Source organism: Staurois parvus, unplaced genomic scaffold (assembly GCF_062004578.1).
Source record: "Staurois parvus isolate SC_StPar_1 unplaced genomic scaffold, SC_StPar_1.0 ptg000106l, whole genome shotgun sequence".
In the NCBI taxonomy this organism is placed as follows: Eukaryota; Metazoa; Chordata; class Amphibia; order Anura; family Ranidae; genus Staurois; species Staurois parvus.
Genome location: NW_028317902.1, coordinates 8,965,457 through 8,984,803, shown reverse-complemented (window position 1 = coordinate 8,984,803; position 19,347 = coordinate 8,965,457). Strand labels below are relative to the sequence as shown.

The 19,347-nt window shown below is 42.7% G+C and overlaps 1 protein-coding gene across 1 annotated transcript in view; it reads left to right on the top strand.

Annotated features, from left to right (window-relative positions):
• The first annotated feature begins 4,378 nt into the window (after window positions 1-4,378).
• Window positions 4,379-19,347, top strand: part of MYOC (myocilin) — a 29,963-nt gene continuing 14,994 nt past the window's right edge. Inside the window, exon 1 of the mRNA XM_089671559.1 lies at window positions 4,379-5,056. Coding sequence (XP_089527685.1) covers window positions 4,522-5,056 — 535 coding nt within the window. The 5' untranslated portion in view covers window positions 4,379-4,521. The remainder of the gene's footprint in view (window positions 5,057-19,347) is intronic.

Genomic DNA, 19,347 nt, shown 5'->3' with positions numbered 1-19,347 from the left:
TTCTGGACTGTACGAAATAAAACAAGGGAAAAGCAGGCAGCAGAGATCAGTATCCGATTGCGCCCTCCTTTGCCAGGAAATTGTCCCTGTGCACCATGACAAAGTGAACTCACTGTATCAACTAACCCCCTGAATGAACCAAAACATAACTCACCAGGAAAGAATGGAGCTCAGTGACTGTCAACACAATTAGGAAAGCAAGATTTTGGAAAAACACGAACTGCTTTTCAGTTTTACAAAAAAAAAAAAAAATCTATCTATCTATCTATGGAGTCACATGATGTGGTCTAATTAAGAATTTTGGGGGAACATAAGTAGAGGCTGGCCTCAGTGTAGATCAGCTAAACCATGCAGTCCTTTATTGATAACTGACAAAAAGCCATAAAAAGCCAAGGCGTTAATCATGGCCTGAGACAGTAACCAGTTCTTGAGCTTGTTTTTTTGAAGTTTTATTACGTCCTCCTGACTGAAGGTGAGTCCCTCTCCCATCTGTGCCCCTCCCAAGCTTCTGTCTCCAGCCTCACATCCTCATCTTCCACCTGAACTCTCCTCCAACTCTCCTGATGCTGAGCAGGCTCTGTTACTCTTAAAGTCTGTCCTGGCCCCTTGCCAAGCCTCATGTTTGGGATTGGCCAGGATCCTCTAAGAGTACAGATCAGCCATTCCTCACCTCTGCCCACTGCTTCTAGATCTTTCTCCAAAGTCCTAGAGCATGGGGAAATCCCAGGGAGCTGGTCTGTAGAGCTTCTCAGCTCTGACCTAAATTTGCCCCACCTGGCTATCACAATGACAATTAGAGCTAGTGCTCCCCCTAGCTACCTAGGAGGGTACTACACTACTCACAGCCCTTGCACACCCTCAGTCACTGATTGCCTTACTTTCACTGCATTATAGGCACTTAGGTAGGAGAAACTGAGCCTAACATTTGGTTTCACCCATTTGCTCCTCCTTATGGAGATATCACCTCTTTTCAAATGTAGGTTGCAGCCTGTAAAAGAATAGTATGTATACTTACCTTTCCAGTAGACCATTTGTTCAAACACTGATGTTTTGCTGCACCACAGCTGCTGCATGTATTCCACACTTCTGGATACATGGAATACTTGCTTCCCCACTGCATGCAGTGGTTTCCTCTAATGAATTATATGTCCTGTAGCGATGTATGAGGAGGCAGGACAAACCACAGCCTGTGGCAGGGCTATTGGAGGAGGTCCCTGGAGGCAGTGGGTGGATCTAAGAAGTGGCTGGTTGCACTTTTGAGGGATCCTAGCTAATGCCCAACAAGAGGTTGGCAAGGGGCTGGACAACCTTAAAAGTTCTGGAGTCTTCTCAGATTCAGGAGAGTTGGAGGGAGAGTTCAGGTAGAAGACAAAGAGGAATATGTGAGGCTGAAGGAAGGAGGCTATGAGGAGGCCCATTGGGATGGGGCCCACTTGCAAACCTGGAGCTGGAATTGTGGAAAGCTTAGAGTTCACCAGCCTCCTGAGAGAGGACCACATGTATGGCAGGGAAGGAGCAGCCAAGCTGATAGGCCTGGTAGCGGCCACCAACCCATATGCACTGCAGGAAAGGATCTGAGTGAGTACACCTACTCCCCCTGGGCACTCTGGTGGGGAACCAGATTAGCAACCTACCAGTGACTGTTCATCTCTTACAGTGACAGGAACCGGATCCCCTGTTGAGTGATACCTCCAGATTGCTGGGTGAAGAGAAGTTCATCTAGGGTCTGTGGTGGTACACTAAGGAGATGCGGCCAACTCTCCAACAGAGATTGCACTGCAGAGAAGGCTTGAAAATAGTTCCCGGAAGTGATCCTCAGTTTATCAGTACCCTTGGGTATACTGTACACCCTTAACCCTATCCCAGTTCAAATCACCTCAATAAAATAACAAAACAAAAGCTCAAGGACTGATTTCTGACTCTGGATGCACGTCTTGGTGAAGATGTGTGATACCTGGCTGTGCAGGACTATAGGGGAACCAAATCTTCTAGCAACTCCTAAGGGGGTAGTGCTACAAAATGTTGAATGCAAGTGGAGCAAAAAACAGAGACAGAGAATTAAACAGAAATACTTTAAAGCTGAACTCCAGGAATGATCTTTCCTGGCACCAGTATGGCAGCATAAATGTGGTAGTAGCCCCTCCTACCTCTGCCCACAGGACCAGTGCAAAGCCATAAAGAGTTAACACTCACACAACAGCCTATTCCCTTTCTTGTCTTATGGAACTTAGTAGTCCTCACTACGGGTGTCTTTGGCGGGAAGCTATGCAGTTCATTCCTAGCAATGTACAGGGAATGGGTTGTTGCGTGGGCATTAACTCTTTAAAGTTTTGCACTGGTCCTGTGGGTATGCTGCCATGGTTTGGTGCCAGGAAAGGAACATTATGATAAGTATTTGATACAATTTTCTGTTTTATTGCATACCTAAAGGATAAGTTCACCTTTGGGAACATGTTCCACCCATTTGTAATATGTTCCCATAGCTGCCCCCGCCGACCGCTGCCCCCTTTCCTCTTAGAGATAGTATGGGGAGAAGTCTCCCTGTACTATCTGTCAAATTTGAAAACAACGTGGCCGTGAGGGGCTTCGCCAACACAGTCGCATCATTCATTCACGGACTTCCGTGAATGAATGAACTGCGAGTCCTGACAGCGTTAGCAGCTGTTAGCTTGTAGTTTTCAATGAACTACCATGGTGCTGTGGAGTGCCGTGGAAGTTCATTGAGGCTGGGTTCACACTTGTGCAGTGCAGTATATCGCATGTGATTCACACAGGAACTGCACTGCATTCCTGTGCAAATCACATGCAAATTGTGTGTGGTGCAATTGGAGCCATACATTTTTGGTCCGCACTAGAATTGGATAGCATGGGTATTCACACCTATGCGATCTGATTCTGCACATCGCACCGCGTTTTGCGGACCGATTTCACGGTGTTGTTAACTTAACATACACACCCGCAGCGGTTCTCAAGAACAGGGTGCAATTGTGATGCGGTGCGGAATTCGCACAGAAACTAGTGTGAATTCCACATCACATCTGTGTGAACCTAGGCTGAAGTTTCCTGTCAGAATATCTGCTTGCTCGTACACACCGTACAGCAAGCAGATATTCTGACAGGTCTGCACAAAACCTGCATGGAGTCAGTGTTCTACTGATTGCTGGTGCAATGCATTCCAGCCTCCTGTAGACAAAAATAATAAATGCACATTTTTTTTACCTGCAAAAAAATGTGCATTTATTATTTTTTTCTAAAAGGTGAACTTAGACTTCCTTTAACTTGGTCCAGTTTGGACTGATGTAAGTATGTATACCTCAATATATCATTGTAGTAGTTGGTGCTACTTTTTCAGGTCCTGTGCCCAGTAGCTTCCACTCTGCACTTGATCACAGGGGTTCACTGGCATGGCACTGTCACCATTCATAGAATGCTTTGTATTACAAGGCGTTCTCTGATTTGATTAGATGGAGATTGTAAAGCCACCATCCCTGCTCTCCACCTCGTGCAATCAGGGAACCCCTTGTATTCAATAAAAAAAATACAAGGTTTTCTGTGAATGGCAATGCCGATTAAGAGAATCCTTTGTTCAGTATGCAGAGAATCCATTTACATAGGACCAGGAAGATTGTGGCTGTCACTGTAGTAACACTGATTGTTACAGTGCCTGTTAGCTTCTTCAGTAGCTCATAAGGTATGAGTTTGCATACTTATATTGGTCCTTGATGGACTGATGTAAATATGCAATAACGATCATACCTGGAGTTCAGCTTCCAGTATCTGCCATAGCTTAAAATCCTTTTGAAAAGTGTCCTTTAACTGCATATCTGCACTTTTGTTCTTGGTTAAAAACTCAGAAATTACCAAAGCCAAAGAACAGGATGATAGTGGTGGCTAGCACTTTCTTATAATACGTAATATGTGTTTTTAACATGTGAAATACATTTTTGCTCTATTTTTTTCTATATGCAGATCTAAAAATCCTACCAAGTCTTTTTCGTCTTTGGAAAAAAAAAAAGTTTAGAAATTTTCTGTAGCACGTTACCAAAAATCTTTCTGAAAATAGAATTTACTGCAAAAATATTTAATCGTGCCCTACAATAATAATTAAAATACTTAGTAGGCTGCAGGATTTAGTAAGTCTTGCTGCTGGTCTGTAAGTAATGTTCTAACTGGCTGGATATGTTTACATGTTGATTTAGCCTTCTTGAAAGCAGGGACTACTAAACAGCAAGAGGCTGCAATATGAGCTGGCTCCAGGCAAAGTGTCACTCCACAGCTGAGACGCAAGAGTCGAAGATTCTTGTCATTTTATCTATCCCCCTCTTCAAGGCCCGCCTCTACCCCATCCCTCATCCATGCTAAGTGTATAAAGGAGATGCTGAGGTGAGCAGTCCCATACAGAGAAACTTATTTTAGTATAGTGACTAACTTTAGTGTATAGTAGTTTGCCTTAACTGTGTTTTACAAGCAGATTGTCTTGTTGGACATATAATAAGCATCAACATATCTCAGTGCAGGAACATGGGGTTTTTCACCCTTCATATTCTGGTGCCACTGGTATTTTGCTTGGCACAAGGGAGTCCTCAACTCCGAAGAGCCATTGACCGCCAAGGGCAATGTACATATACTTTTACAGTGCCCAGTCCTTCAGAAGGAAGCTGTACTGAACCTGGAGAAGCAATGACAACTATTAGGGAGCTTCAACGTGAAAATGCAGCCCGTACCCAAGAGATGGCTGCCTTACAAACCAGGGTCAGTTTGATGGAGAAGATGCTGAATAAATTCTTAGGTGGGAAAGACCTACAACAAGCCACTTCTTCACCTCAATCATGGACAGATAATCAGAAGGAGCTGGAGACATTAAGAATGCAAAAGGATGAATGGGAAGGACAGAGAGTGAGTCTTGAGATGGCCTATTCTGACCTCTTGAAGGAAAAGACATCTTTGGAAGAGGAAAAACAAAGAATAACTGAGAGACTAGAGAGAGTTCAAGGACAATGTCCATCTGTTGCTGAGGTATCAAGGAACAGGGACCAGCAGGTTTCACCAAGGCAAGGTAAGTTCAGAATAATAACTCACTGTACTTCTCTAATTTCATGTTATTATGGAATTGTAAAAAAACTTGGAAAAGTCACCCAACAAGCTAACAATCATTGATTTAAAGCTTCCAAAATGTCAAACAGTGTAATATAAGCAGATGACTAGTTTTCAAAATTATATATAAAAAAAAATAAATTTGGTGCTGCAAAAGTGGTAGTCTCTAAGGATTCTATTAGTTATCTTTACTGTATTTTTCTACACTTTACCTTGTTTCCAATCCTCTGCATGTTAAACTCTTAAAGTGGAAGGTACATTCTCATACTTCCCTACCTCCAATAAATGTGCTGGTGAATTATATACTACCTTCCAGAAATGTGATGGAAAATTGTATCCTGACCACAGCCTGCTGACACCAAAGTATACAAGCAGTATGGCACCTTAATCCAAGGGACCTATGTCAAAGCCTATTAGGGTTCCATATTGTGGCAACATGACACTATGGGGAAGATTTACTAAAACTGGTGCACTCAGATTCTGGTACAGCTGTGCATGGTAGCCAATCAGCTTCTAATTTCAGCATGTTTAATTAAGCTTTAACAATAAAACCTGGAAGCTGATTAGTTTCTATGCAGAGCTGCACCAGATTTTGTACCATGCAGTTTTAGTAAATAACCCTCTATAAGCCTGAGACAAGTATGGTATTAACAGAATTAACCTGATCAGTGGGCTAGCACCCATTTTTTAATTGGTTTACAGTTTTAAGTATCATTGAGCCATATTCCAAGAATCTCATTTGTCAATTTGCTGTTGTGCTAGGATACCAAATGAGGCAGTTGCCAACAGAATATTTCTCCAAAATATTTTTGATCTGCATTTGGGTTTCCAAACCAGAGGAACTGGGCGGTAATCTAGAAATATCAACCGTTTACGAGCAATTGATTACCGTATTTTTCGCTGTATAAGACGCACCTGACCATAAGACGCACCTAGGTTTTAGAGGCAGAAAACAGTAAAAAAAAAATTCTGAACTAATGGACTGCAGACACAGTACAGGAGATGACCAGAGACTGCGGACAGCACAGGGATGACCAGAGACTGCGGACAGCACAGGGATGACCAGAGACTGCGGACAGCACAGGGATGACCAGAGACTGCGGACAGTACAGATGACTGCTGACCTTTGGGGAGGTGGGGAGCGGGTACCTGAATTTGACAGGTACCCGCTCTTACTTCCGCAGTTGTTCTTTGATCTTACCTGTTCCTCGATCCAGCCGCGCGCTGTCTTCCTGGCTTCTGTAATGGCGCTCGGCATGACAGCCGGGTGCCCAGTGCGCATGAGCGAGAAGCACTTGCACTTTGTGATTGGTCCAGCGGCTTCTGGGATCTGTCATGTGTCCTAGGTACCGCCTTACCATTCACAAAAAGCACCGCTTCTTGCGCATGCGCACTTGGCACCCGGCTGTCATGCCCAGTGCCCACACTACAGAAGCCGGGAAGACAGCGCGCCGCTGGATAGAGGAACAGGTAAGGTCCCGCTGCAGAGCTGAGCGGCCGGCCCGGTATTCTGACACGGCCGCGGTGGAAATACCGGACCGGCCGCTCCATATTTGCCTTATAAGACGCACTGACATTTCCCCCCCAGTTTTGGGGAAGAAAAAGTGCGTCTTATACGGCGAAAAATACGGTAGCTCTCTTTTGTTAACCACCAAGCCATTAAATTGCCATAAAGTAGAACAATGCAAAAAAATATGATTTCCATTAACTCACAGTGACACAACCCTAAGGATGAATTTTGTTTGGCTGCAATTAATCTGTGGGCAACACCATAGTGGCTAAATGGTTAGCACTTCCGCCTGGCAGTACTAGGGTCTTTGGTTTGAATCCCAACCACGGCACCAACCCGTCTGGAGTTTGCATGTTCTCCCTGTGCTTGCATAGGTTTCCTCCAGGTACTCTGGTTTCCTCCAACAATCCAAAGACATGCTGGTAGGTTAATTGGTTCCTGTCTAAATTGGCCCTAGTATGTGTATATATGAATATAAGTTAGGGACCTTAGATTGTATGCCCCTTGAGGGTTAGGGACTGATGTCAATGTACAATATATATGTAAAGCACTGCGTACATTGACAGTGCTGTATAAGTACCTGTAATAAATAATAAATAAATTTACTAACATTGGAGAGTGTAAAATCTGGTACAACTCTGCATAGTAACCAATCAGCTTCCAGTGTTTATTGTTAAACTTAATTGAACAAGCTGAAGAAAGAAGCTGCTTGACTACCATGCACAGCTGCATCAGATTCTGCATGCTCCAGTTTTAGTAAATCAACTCCTGTGTGTGTTATTTAACATGGACCTTGGTTTTATCTATCTGTCATCACTTGCATACTGCTTCATTTACAATGATATTTTCTTTTATTGACCTCATGAACCATACATTCACCTTAACTGATTACACTGAGAGTATGTATTTTAGAAATATGTTTTAAATGATTGCTTCTGCAAACGTTTTTACTCTCAGCAATTGTTTAGAATATATTGCATCTAAAATACAAGCCAGGAATAGTACACAAATGATTCTTTCCTGTGTTAAGTGTGGAAGAATAATGAAAATGAAAAATTATGACTTCAATACAATCTTTGTCAGTATGAGTGAGAAACGTTTTGGTTTCAGTGGAAGGGTTAATGTATGTACCTCTGGAAGTGACTACATTCACAAGTGTTTTAGATTTGTGCCTGCATTTTCTGGCCCTGGCTCCTATGCAAATATACAACAAATTGCTGTGGTTACTCAACTCTTTATTCTCCCAAGTGTTTAAAAATCAAAACCTATCCACACATGAAAGTTTTAGGACTGTCAAATAGGGGATGTTTTGTGTTTTACCAAAAGATTGACAAAACACATGGGTATGCAATGCAAACTGTTTTTAGGTTCCCCATTTGCAGAACATACACAAGGACACACCTGCCTAAAGCGATTGTGTCACAAGAGACGTTAGGGAGTGACATTGCAAGCCTCCTCATGAAAATGCTTGACATCTGTCTTCCCTATGTGTCCAGAAATACTAGGTCTCCCGAGGAGAGACCCCTCCAGGAACAGGGAAAGAAGAAACCAAAAGGCTACACATCCTCCTCTTAGACTTCAGGGCAACAAAAAAATCGGTATTTTGCACGTGCACAGTATTTGTTCACTTACAAACACAAAAAAAAGTGTTATCTCAGCCCAAAAAAAAATTCCCCTCCACATGCCATACTCCTTTTGTTGTTGCACATTAGGGAGAGTGTTCTGATCCAATTGCAAAGGACCATGGTCACCTAATTTGCATACCTTTCCTCAAGACGCGCGGGATTATTCAAAAATATGCAAACTTGTCTGACATGATCGGACACGCACTGATCCAACAGATCTCCCCTCCTTCCTTGAATAATGATGTTTTTGGCCCTTATATATTACTTTAGGGAGAGCATTGTATCTAATTAGCATTTTTGCTCTCTCTCTCTCAATGGGGGGATCTGTGATATTATTTCATAAACTATGCATCATCCTAGTCTCAGGTTCCCAATTTATGGTAAGTAGCAAATATGCTAATCAGATACAATGCTCTCCCTAAGTTAAAATAGTTTGAACCATACTGGTTTAACTTAGGGAGAGCATTGTATCTAATTAGCATATTTGCTACTTACCATCATTTTTTTTTTTAAAGTCCGCAGAAGTGCGAAAAAAATGAAAAACCCGTAAGTGAACAAAAAAATTGCAATTACAAAACACCAACACAAAAAAGTGCACTTACAGGTGTGCTTTGTCTACTCCCTGAAGGGGTACCTCCTGGGGCGCGAGGCTCCTGACAGGGACTGAGGTTTCCACATGGTCCACCTAGCCTGGCCCCTGGCTGGACCTAGTACTTGCTGGTTGGCTTCGGCTAGCCACAAGGAAAGGGGTCCACCAAGCATTTTGGCTAGGTGGACCATGTGGAAACCTCAGTCCCTGTCAGGAGCCTTGTGCCCCAGTGCGTGTCCGATCCAACAAACTGAGCGGACATCTGGGAAAAAGTAGGGGTTTTCTGGGTGGGGAATGTCAGACAAATTTGCATATTTTTTTATAATCCCACACTTCTTGAGGGTTGAGGAAAGGTATGCAAATTAGAGTGACCATGGTCCTTTGCAATTGGATCAGAACACTCTCCCTATTGTGCAACAACAACAAAAGGAGTATGGTGGTGGTGGTGGGGGCAGAGGGAATAAATTATTTTAGGTTAAGGGAAGGCCTCAGGGCCTAGCAAGTGCACAATTGCATGGCCACTGTTTTATATTTACTTACTTCCTTATTTATTTTTTTTCTCCCATGTTTGTTTCACTTTTCACTTATGTGTGTGGTTTTTTTTCTCACGGATGGTAGGGTGTGGGTCCTTGGGCCTACCCTGAAGTCTAGGGGAAGAATGGGTGGCCTTTTGGGTCCTTCCTCCCCTGTAATTAGGGGGTCTCTCTTTGGGAGAGAGCCTAGTACTTGGTGGCTGGCTTAGGCTAGCCACAAGGTAAGGGGTCTGCCAGGCCTTTTGGCTAGGTGGATCACATGGGAACCTTAGTCCCTGTCAGGAGCTTCGTGCCCTGGGGGATCAGGGTAGAGATCCTACCCCTTCGGGGGGTGGACAAAGCACACCCCTAAGTGCACTTTTTTTGTGTTGGTTTTGTACTAGCACGTTGTTTGTTCACTTACAGGTTTTAGTTTTTCGCACTTCCGCGGACTTCAAAAAAAAAAAACAACCCCTAAGTACACTTTTTTAAATAATTTTATGGTGATTTGCACTTGCACGTTTTTTTGTCTACTTTGGGGTTTTTCATTTTTTTGCGCCTCCACGGACTTTAAAAAAAAAAAAAAAAAAGTGTCAGAACTACTTATATCTTTCCTTGCTCCAGGTCAGCCACTCAGCCTTAAATGAAGTCAAAGCATCAGAATAAGAGTCAGAGAACTAGCATCCTCAGGGGAGAGTACAGTAATTGAAGCCTTCATTAATCACCAATGTCAGCGTTCCTTTAATTAGATCTAAAAGCTTTAGCTTTCTGAAAAAGCTGAATGGACATACAGACACATTGATCCATACTAGGAATGAGGGCACCTTGTGCTGACTATTTGGTTAATATTTTCATTTTGAAAGAAATGTTCATGGCAGCACCATACACCACAGAAAGTTTCAGCTTCCATGTATTTATAATAACAACCTATAATATCTTTATAATACACAGAAACACTTTCATCACTTACACCCCTTCCTAACTAATTACACCACAAAGCTTCTAATTCACCTGGTCATCTCCCACCTTGACTACTGCAACTCCCTCCTCATTGGCTTACCTTTGCATAGGCTTTCCCTATGCTGCTGCCAGACTCATCCACCTTACCAAACGTACAGTGTCTGCCACCTCTCTTTGTCAATCCCTCCACTGGCTCCCACTCACCCAACAAATAAAATTCAAGATACTTACAACAACGTATAAAGCCATCCACTACTAGCCTCTAGTTACATCACTAACCTGGTCTCAAAATACCAACCAAATCGTTCTCTTCGTTCCTACCAAGACCTCCTATTCTCTAGCTTCCTTGTCACCTCCTCCCATGCTCGCCTCCAGGATTTCTCCACAACCACTCTTATTCTCTGTAATTCCCTTCTCCAGCGTGTTCGACTATCTCTGTCCACTTTTAGGCAATCCCTGAAAACTCATCCCCCACCGTTATTACGTTTTGTATTTCTCAGCCCTCCCTCTTAGATTGTAAGTTCTAAGGAGCAGGGCCCTCTGAATCCTCCTGTATTCATTTGTATTGTAATTGTACTGTCTGCCCCTCTGTTGTAAAGTGCTGCGTAATCTGTTGGAGCTATAAAAATACTGTGTAATAATAATAATAATTTACAGAAAAAATCAGTCATATACAACTCAAATGAAAATACCTGTTTAAATACCAGTAGATATATGTCTTTAAAGCAGAACTCCAAGAATTCTTTTTTTTTATCCCTTAACCACATGCCGCCCAGCTCCTGTAGAAACATGGCGGCAGGGCGGCACGGCTGGGAAAAACCACGTTTTAAAACGTGTGTTTGCAAAACAGGTAGGGGGCGCGTGCAAGGCACGCCTCCGCCCTACCTGTCCCGCCGATCACGGCCGCGCATGTCAGTCGCCGGATCACAGCCGTTCGTTACCGGCTGTGTCCCACCAATTAGCGGCAATCACTGACAGAGAGCAGGGCTGCAGTAGCTCTGCTTTCTGTCAGTTCCCTGTCAGCTCCTGACATGCTGAGCTGGAGAGAAGAGTTTCTCTCTCCCAATCAGCGTGTCCCTGTGCAGTACACACCCCGGTCCCCTAGTAAAACACTCCCCGCACACAGTTAACCCTTTCAGTAAATAAAAAAAGTTAACCCCTTCCTCCCCAGTGACATTAGTACAGTGTCAGTGTTTTGTTTTTGTTTTTTTGGCACTGATCACTGTATTGGTGTCACTGGGGATGTCAGTGACCCCAAGTAAGTTCCCCCCAGTGTCAGAATGTCCGCCAGTTCCGCCATAAGTCGCTGATCGCTGCCATAAGTCACCGATCGCCGCCATAAGTCGCTGATCGCCGCCATTATTAGTATAAAAAAAAAAAATCCCAGTATCTTCCCGCAATTTGCAAACGCTATAACTTTCACATAAACCAATTAATTTACACGTATTGGGGTTTTTTTTTTTAGCAAAGACATGTCGCAGAATGCATTTTGGCCAAAATTTGACGAAATTTGATTTTAAAATTTTTTTTACTGGACATGTTTTATGGCAAAAAGTCCAAAATATTGTTTTTTTTTCTCAAAACGGTCAGCCTTTTTTTTTTTATAGCGCAAAAAATAAAAAACACACAGGCGATCAAATACCACCGAAAGAAAGCTCTATTTGTGTGAAAAAAGGACATAAATTTCATTTATGTACCGTATTGCATGACCGTGCAATTGTCCGTTAAACTAGCGCAGCGCTGTATAGCAAAAAAATGGCGTAAATTGCAGTATCTATACCATAGTTTGTAGATGCTATAACTTTCACACAAAGCAATCAATATACACTTATTGGGATTTTTTTTACCAAAAACATGTAGCAGAATACATTTTGGCCTAAATTTATAACAATCTTTGAGTTTACCATATATTTTTTATAGCTGAAAGTAAAAAAATATTGTTTTTCTTCAAAATTTTTGGTCTTTGTTTGTTTATAGCGTGAAAAATAAAAAGCACACATGTGATCAAATACCACCGAAAGAAAGCACTATTTGTGTGAAAAAAAGGACGTAAATTTAGTTTGGGTGCAGCATTGCATGACTGCGCAATTATCAGTTGAATTAGTGCAGCGCCGAGTAGCAAAAAGAGGCCTGGTCATTAAGGGGGGTAAATCCTCAGGAGGGCAAGTGGTTAAATTGATCCAGCTTGGCACAATGCAAATATGAATATCTCATATCTGATGATCCACTGGGGAAGCTGTAAATCATTATAGCAGTTGCCGCTACTACAGTGATAGTCGTGATATTGTGAGCAGGGGTGTATTTACCAAAAGGCAAACAAGGCATTTGCCTAAGGCGGCATTTTTCAGTGGGGCAGCACTGCTCCCCAGAAGAAAGGACAGAAGAAGGGACACACGCAGCATGGGGACCAGGTGGGATCCGAGAGAGGCTGCAGGCTGCTTGACGGTGTATGCAGAGCCTGACTCTCATTCCAGGGGATGTCAGGAGCTGTGAAGGTGCGTATCTTTCTCTCTCACTGGGGGGGGGGGGGATATGGCCAGTGTATAAAGATTGGTGGTAGCGGAAGGCTCTTTCGGGTGGAGTGGTGGTGTTGGTTGGTGTTAGACTCTCTGCAGGGCGGGTGTTCAATTTTTGTGTTGCCTAGGGCAGCACAAAACCTAAATACACCACTGATTGTGAGTCTTGCTCAGGTTCTTTGAGAGCTGCTTCCCCACTGCACACACACTGCTTTGTAGAATACCTTATATTTTTTTTCAATTAATACAAAGAGTTCTGTGATTGGATGAGGTGTAGGGAGAAGTAGTGATTTCAAATGCTCCACCCTGTCAATTTACAGATCGCCTTAATTGAAAAGAATGCAGAGTGTTCTATGAACATTGGGGCAGACACTCACACAGAATCTGGGCAAGACCTGGAAGATTGTGACTATCACTGTAGTAGTGCCAACTACTACAGTGGTTTCCAGCTGCCCATAAGATATGCAGAGTTACATTGTGCCAAGCTGAACTAATCGAATGATTATTTTTATTAATATACAGGATTTATATAGCGCCAACAGTTTACGCAGTTCTTTACAACATAAGGGAAGACTGTACAATTACAATACAAATGAATACAGGAGGATTCCGAGGGCTCTGCTCGTTAGAATTATACTATGCAAATCATTTCTGGAGTTTACCTTGAATTTAAACATGTAAAATATAAACTATCTTACATACATTTTAAGATCAGATTTACGGCCTTGTTTTATTGGTGAACTTGAACCATAGACTGGTCACCTTATATAAATACATTGTAAGCAAGTATAAACTCACCAGACATTTTATTTGATACACCTGTTCAATTTCTTGGTAACACAAGTTGCTAATCAGCCAATCACATGACAGCAACTCAATGAATTTAGGCATCTAGACGTGGTGAAGAGGACTTGCTGAAGTTCAAACCGAGCAACAGAATGGGGAAGGAAGGGGATTCAAGTGACTTTGAACATGGCATGGTTGTTGGTGCCAGATGGGCTGGTCTGAGTATTTCAAAAACTGATGATCTGCTGGGATTTTCATATACAACCATCTCTCGGGTTTATAGAGAATGGTCCGAAAATGAGAAAATATCCAGTGAGCAGCAGTTGTGTGGACAAAAACGTATTGTTGATGTCAGAGGTCAGAGGAGAATGGGTAGACTGCTTGCTGCGACATTCAGATAGTAGAGTCAGAATTTGGCGTTAACTACATGAAAGCATGAATCCATACTGCCTTGTATCAATGGTTCAGGCTGGTGCTGGTGGTGTAATGGCGTGGAGGATATTTACTTGGCACTAGCAAGGTGTACCTAATCAAGTGGCTGGTGAGTGTTTATTAAGAATATCACATTTTTAAACTGAGATCCTTCTGGTATCTGCCATTCATACTTCATGGACAACAGTGATATTTAAAGGAGTCAGACTGTTTTCTGATTACTTTCACCACAGCATGAGGAACCTCAAAAACCACCAGCTTCTGGATTCATCAAAGCTAGGGGGTGCAAGCTCTAGTGTCATCTCTGTGACAGTAGCCTGCTCGTCACTAACAATGTCCTCTCTTTTTTTTTCCAGTAAGGCTGCCTGACCACAAAGTTATGCCAGAAGGATCATGACCTGCTTCCTAGTCTTATTTAGGTGACAACATATTCATTAGGTTGCAAGGACTAGTAACATGAGACAGGACATACCTAAAGGGACCCGGTATCTGGTGTCTGCAAAGTATTTATGGCCTGATAATGAATATATGAATTCCACAGATTTAAAGGCCATCATAAGTTCACACAAGGCTCATTGAGCTTCTTGTCAGACCACACTGCTATAAATGAAACTGTATAAGAGCAGTGACTTGACTGAAATGTAATTCATTAAAAACATGCCCTGTATTCCCAACCTAATGTCATACATATATTTTACACAAAACACCATTTACCAAAGTGGGTTAACCTAGAAATGTGTGTCTCCGAAAAAACATGGGCCTGTAGTCAGTCTGTATCTGCTGCTCAAAGGGAAACTTAGCACAAACACATTCGATTCACGTTAAACAAAAGTATTTTCTTTACATTTAATAATGTTCCATTAAAGTGTTACTCAACCCAGGACCCTGCATTCACTATATCTGGTCTCTCACAGTACACACTACATGAAATTTAATTATTTTAGTAAATATAAACTACTAAATACCTTTTCCCATCAACAGTTAGAGCAGTCTTGTGACTTCTATCAGTGTCAAGCACAGCACTAGTTAAAGCTTGTAGGAGGGTTTTTCTTTATGCTCTAGGAGGCTGCAGGACCCCTGACCTCTGTCTGGACAGTGCTGATTGGCCCTGTGCTAATCACACACACCCTCCCAAGAAAAAAAAACAACCTCTCTAGCAATACACACCAAACCGAGCATGTGCAGAGTGACTCCACTCGATATGTCTTATCAGGAGATAAGAGGGGGACACTGGAAGAAGGGGAGTATCAGAGAAGTCAGGATCAAACAGCCTTTTTTAAACAATGCAGAGGATTAACCCCTTAGGTTCCACAGTGAGTATATCAAGCATGATGTACTGCATATACAGACTGATTTTACTGTTGTGGGTTTAGTAACACTTTAATGAAGGAAACCTCAGTTTTTGGCTGATGTGGCCTGCCAGTGTTCCAGTCTGGTGAGCTACAGCAGGCCATCACTCCCACCCTCTCCAAATGTGCAGCTGGAACATAAGAAGGCACTCTGTGTTGGTCTGCTTACATTGAATACTAAATGCTTAGCTCACTTTTTCCAGAAAATATACTATGCAGTCTTGTCTTGTTGCTAGGATGTTAAAATCTTTTCGATGTCTACTACCAGCATTACAGAAATGAAAACCAGTCATTTTTACATCCTAGGAATATTACTGCGTGGAAGCTAAGTTCCAGTGTGACCTGTTCCAGTCTGATAATTTATAGTAGGCCATCACTCCCACCCTCTCCTAATGTGCAGCTGGGACATGGGAAGGCACTCTGCTTTGGGCTGCTTGCACTGAATATTAAATACTAAGTTCACATTTTCTAGAAAAAATCCTATGCAGCCAAGACGCCCCAATCCTGCCTTGTTGCTTCGATGTGAAACCTTTGGATATTCACTTCCAGCGCTGCAGGAGTGAAAACCAGTGGTTTTCATGTGTTAGCAACAAGGCAGGACATTGGAACTGCTAAGTTGGGAGTTGTTTTCCCAGGTTTCCAGGAGAGCCCAAATGGCCTACAGGTATGACAATGAAATTAATTAACATTTTACAAAGTTGGACATTTTTTTTCATACCCGATGGGGCCCCATGATTGCATAGTTGAATTTTATACTTCATGCCACAGACAGAACAAGAGAGCATCAAACTAGCCCACCACCTTGATTTTCAACTGCACATTAGGGACAGACAGAAGTGACTGCTTTAGAAGCCATAGTTTATAAGAAAAAAATACCAGTACTGGGAAGAAAATAGACCATGTTGTCTGAAAACTGACATTGCCTCAATTGTTAGTACCATCTTATTTATGGATAATGTTTTACTTATTTAATTGATACAACTATCAAAATACATTTATACCATTGATGTAAACTTGATCCTGGCAACTAACTAGTGCAGGGAACCCCAAATGACTATAACTAGAACTCATGATACATTAGAATGCTCCTTACACTTGTGGTCATTGAGAAGAATTACCCACTGCAGATAGCAAAAAAAGATCAATGGTGTCAGTGGGAACTTACCTGGGAGGCCAAAACTGCTCATTGCTCAAGGAACCCCTACAAAACTCTAGAGGAACCCTAGTTGAGAAACCCTGCACTAGAAAGTGAACTAGCTCTCAACTTTACTTCCCAGTTATTATTATTATACAGGATTTCTATAGCACCAACAGTTTGCTCAGCGCTTTACACTATAAAGGGAGACAATACAGCAACAATACAGTTCAATACAAGAGGGAAAGGAGGGCCCTGCTCCTCGGAGCTTACAATCTAGGAGTTGTGTCCTCACTTTACATTGTGTACCTAATAACATATCTCTATATACTGTATATCTGTTTTTCATATGTTTCCTTTCTATTCTGTTTCTTGTTGTTTGAACCTCTAAGAATCATACTGTGTTCATTGAAATATAAGACATTTTTTACATTTTATATAAAATAAAACTACGAGAAATGGAGGTTGCCATTGCTGACCTCCTTCTGAAATGTCAGTTACTTAGCTACTACATTCTACAATCTTATTTTTAGTTTTTGGTTGAGAGTTTTGAAGTCAGAGTAGAATGTATTAACAGGGTGCATGCAGGTAATATGGCTTGAGAAAGGTACCAAAAGGTAATTTGCCTAGGGCCTTGTTTGATCTTAAAGCAGATCTTCACCCTGTAAATTGATTCCTCCTCTACAACCCTATCTTTCTCCTTTTTTTTTTTGTTTGCTTACTTTTTTTCATTGTAGAGGTTTTTGGCCCCCATCCAAACTCCTCCCCTAGGCAAATGATATGCAGTGCCCCCAGTGCCTCGCCACATATCCCAGGAGGCACTGGGAGCACTGTATGTCATTCCATTCATTAAAGGAGATGGGGCAGGCCTAGTAGAGCATCATCCGGAGGCAGTGTTTAAACCCAGAAGAGACGGCAGCTGCCCGATGATGTCACAGGAGAAAATGGCACTGCGGGACCCGAATGGTGGCTTCAGAGAAGTGAATCTCAGCAGGACAATGCTGGATCCGCTAGGTGGGTGAGTATCTGAACTGTGCCACAAAGAGGACCATAGATATGTAAGAGGTACCTAGGTGCAATTAGTCTGACATGAACAGTTTCGATGTAGCTACAACTGTAAATGAATAGACTTCGGAACTGGCGCACAAAGCTGTGGGTGACACTTAGTACAATGTTGATATGGGATGTCCTAGAGTTGGGAGCCCTAAATTGTTGGGTGGAAATTTTGTAGAAGAGAGCAGGTCAGCTTTTTCCAGTAACAATACATAGTAAGGAGAGACTAATGGAGTCAAAAGGACACAACAGTTCCTTGTGGTGAAAACCTTTTTGTATAACAAGGTAAACATTATTACTTGTATTCAACTGACTCTTAAAATGATATATGCCCAGAGATAAATGAATGGTTGAGCATGGTGGTACATTCATGATTCTCAGGCCAGAACTTTCCTATGGACAAATGATCAGTCACAGCAAAAATTAACAATAAAAATTAAACAGTTATGCCACACTGATGAAGCATATTGTGGTAACAGACAGTGGCGTACCATGGATGGGAATCCGGTGCAATCACCCCGGACTCAACATTTAAAGGAGCATAAAAGTTAGTCCTGCACCATCCTAAGTGTGCTGGGTCTGATGCAGTGCCGGTGCCAGGATAATGCAGCTTGCACTGTGAACTTCAATCCAGGGCCACCAACAGGGGGGTACCTCAGGTCCTCCTGTAGGGGCCACAGGCACACAGGGGAATCTGGACAGGGAGGGGGATTGGTTTGTCGGGGCGGGGATTAAATACAGTAACAATGCCTTGTGTGTTTCTCCCTCCAGCAGCTGAAAGCCGGTTTCTCCCCCTCTCCCTCCCACTGGCTTTCAGCTGCTGGAGGGAGACACACATGGCATTGTTACCATAATTATCTCCCAGTCCCACCCCACCAAACTGATCCCCCTCCCTCTCCTGCCTACATTGGCTTTCCTCCTGTGTGCCCCCCCCCCGTGTGTGCCCCCCACAGCTCTGCCGTCTTCACTGTCCCACCACCAGGGGCTGTGGGTACACAGGAGCATCTGTCAGGATGGAGAGTGGTGGAAGAGACCAGTAAATATGTAATTTACTGGCCCCTTCCTTTAGTCAAATAGTGGACATAGTATGCGATCGGTACCGATCACTCCTGTGTCCACTGATAACTGAGCATAGTAAACAGTTTACTATGCTTCGATTTATGAATGAACAGCAGGAGCCCCTATCTTCTGTTCATTCATATGCATATCAGCATTCAATGAAAGGAATTGAAGAGTATGTGTCCTCAATTCTTTTTTCTGTCTCAAAGGTGAGATGTCAGGGTTTTTTTTAGACCCTTGATGTCCCACCAAAGACCCCCAACCACCACCCTCCCAATAGCATTGTAAAAAACTAAATTTAAAAATTTAAAAGATAAAATTCTAAAAAATATTTTTGAAACATCGTAAAAAAATCAATTTTAATAAAATTGTAATAGACAATTTAAAAATTTAAGGGCTCATTCACATGGGTTCTCTGGCCCATACATTGTGAATAAGCAGTTTGCTGGAGCCAGCTGTTACTCGGTGAGGATGCAGCGGCTATATGAACACAGCACAGTTTGGAGCTGTACACCTGCACCCACACACCTGTCAAATTACAACCTGCGGCTGTGTTCGTACAGTTGATGTATCCCCATAATGGAAGGGACTCAGAAAGTGCTAAAAGACCATGGGTTAGAGGCCGCAAATGACTTGCCCTGCCCTAGGCACTTACAACCCACTCTACGCCATTGGTAACAGAGGTTTAGTGTAAGCAGTATGGGCTGAGATTGTTATGGTCACAGGA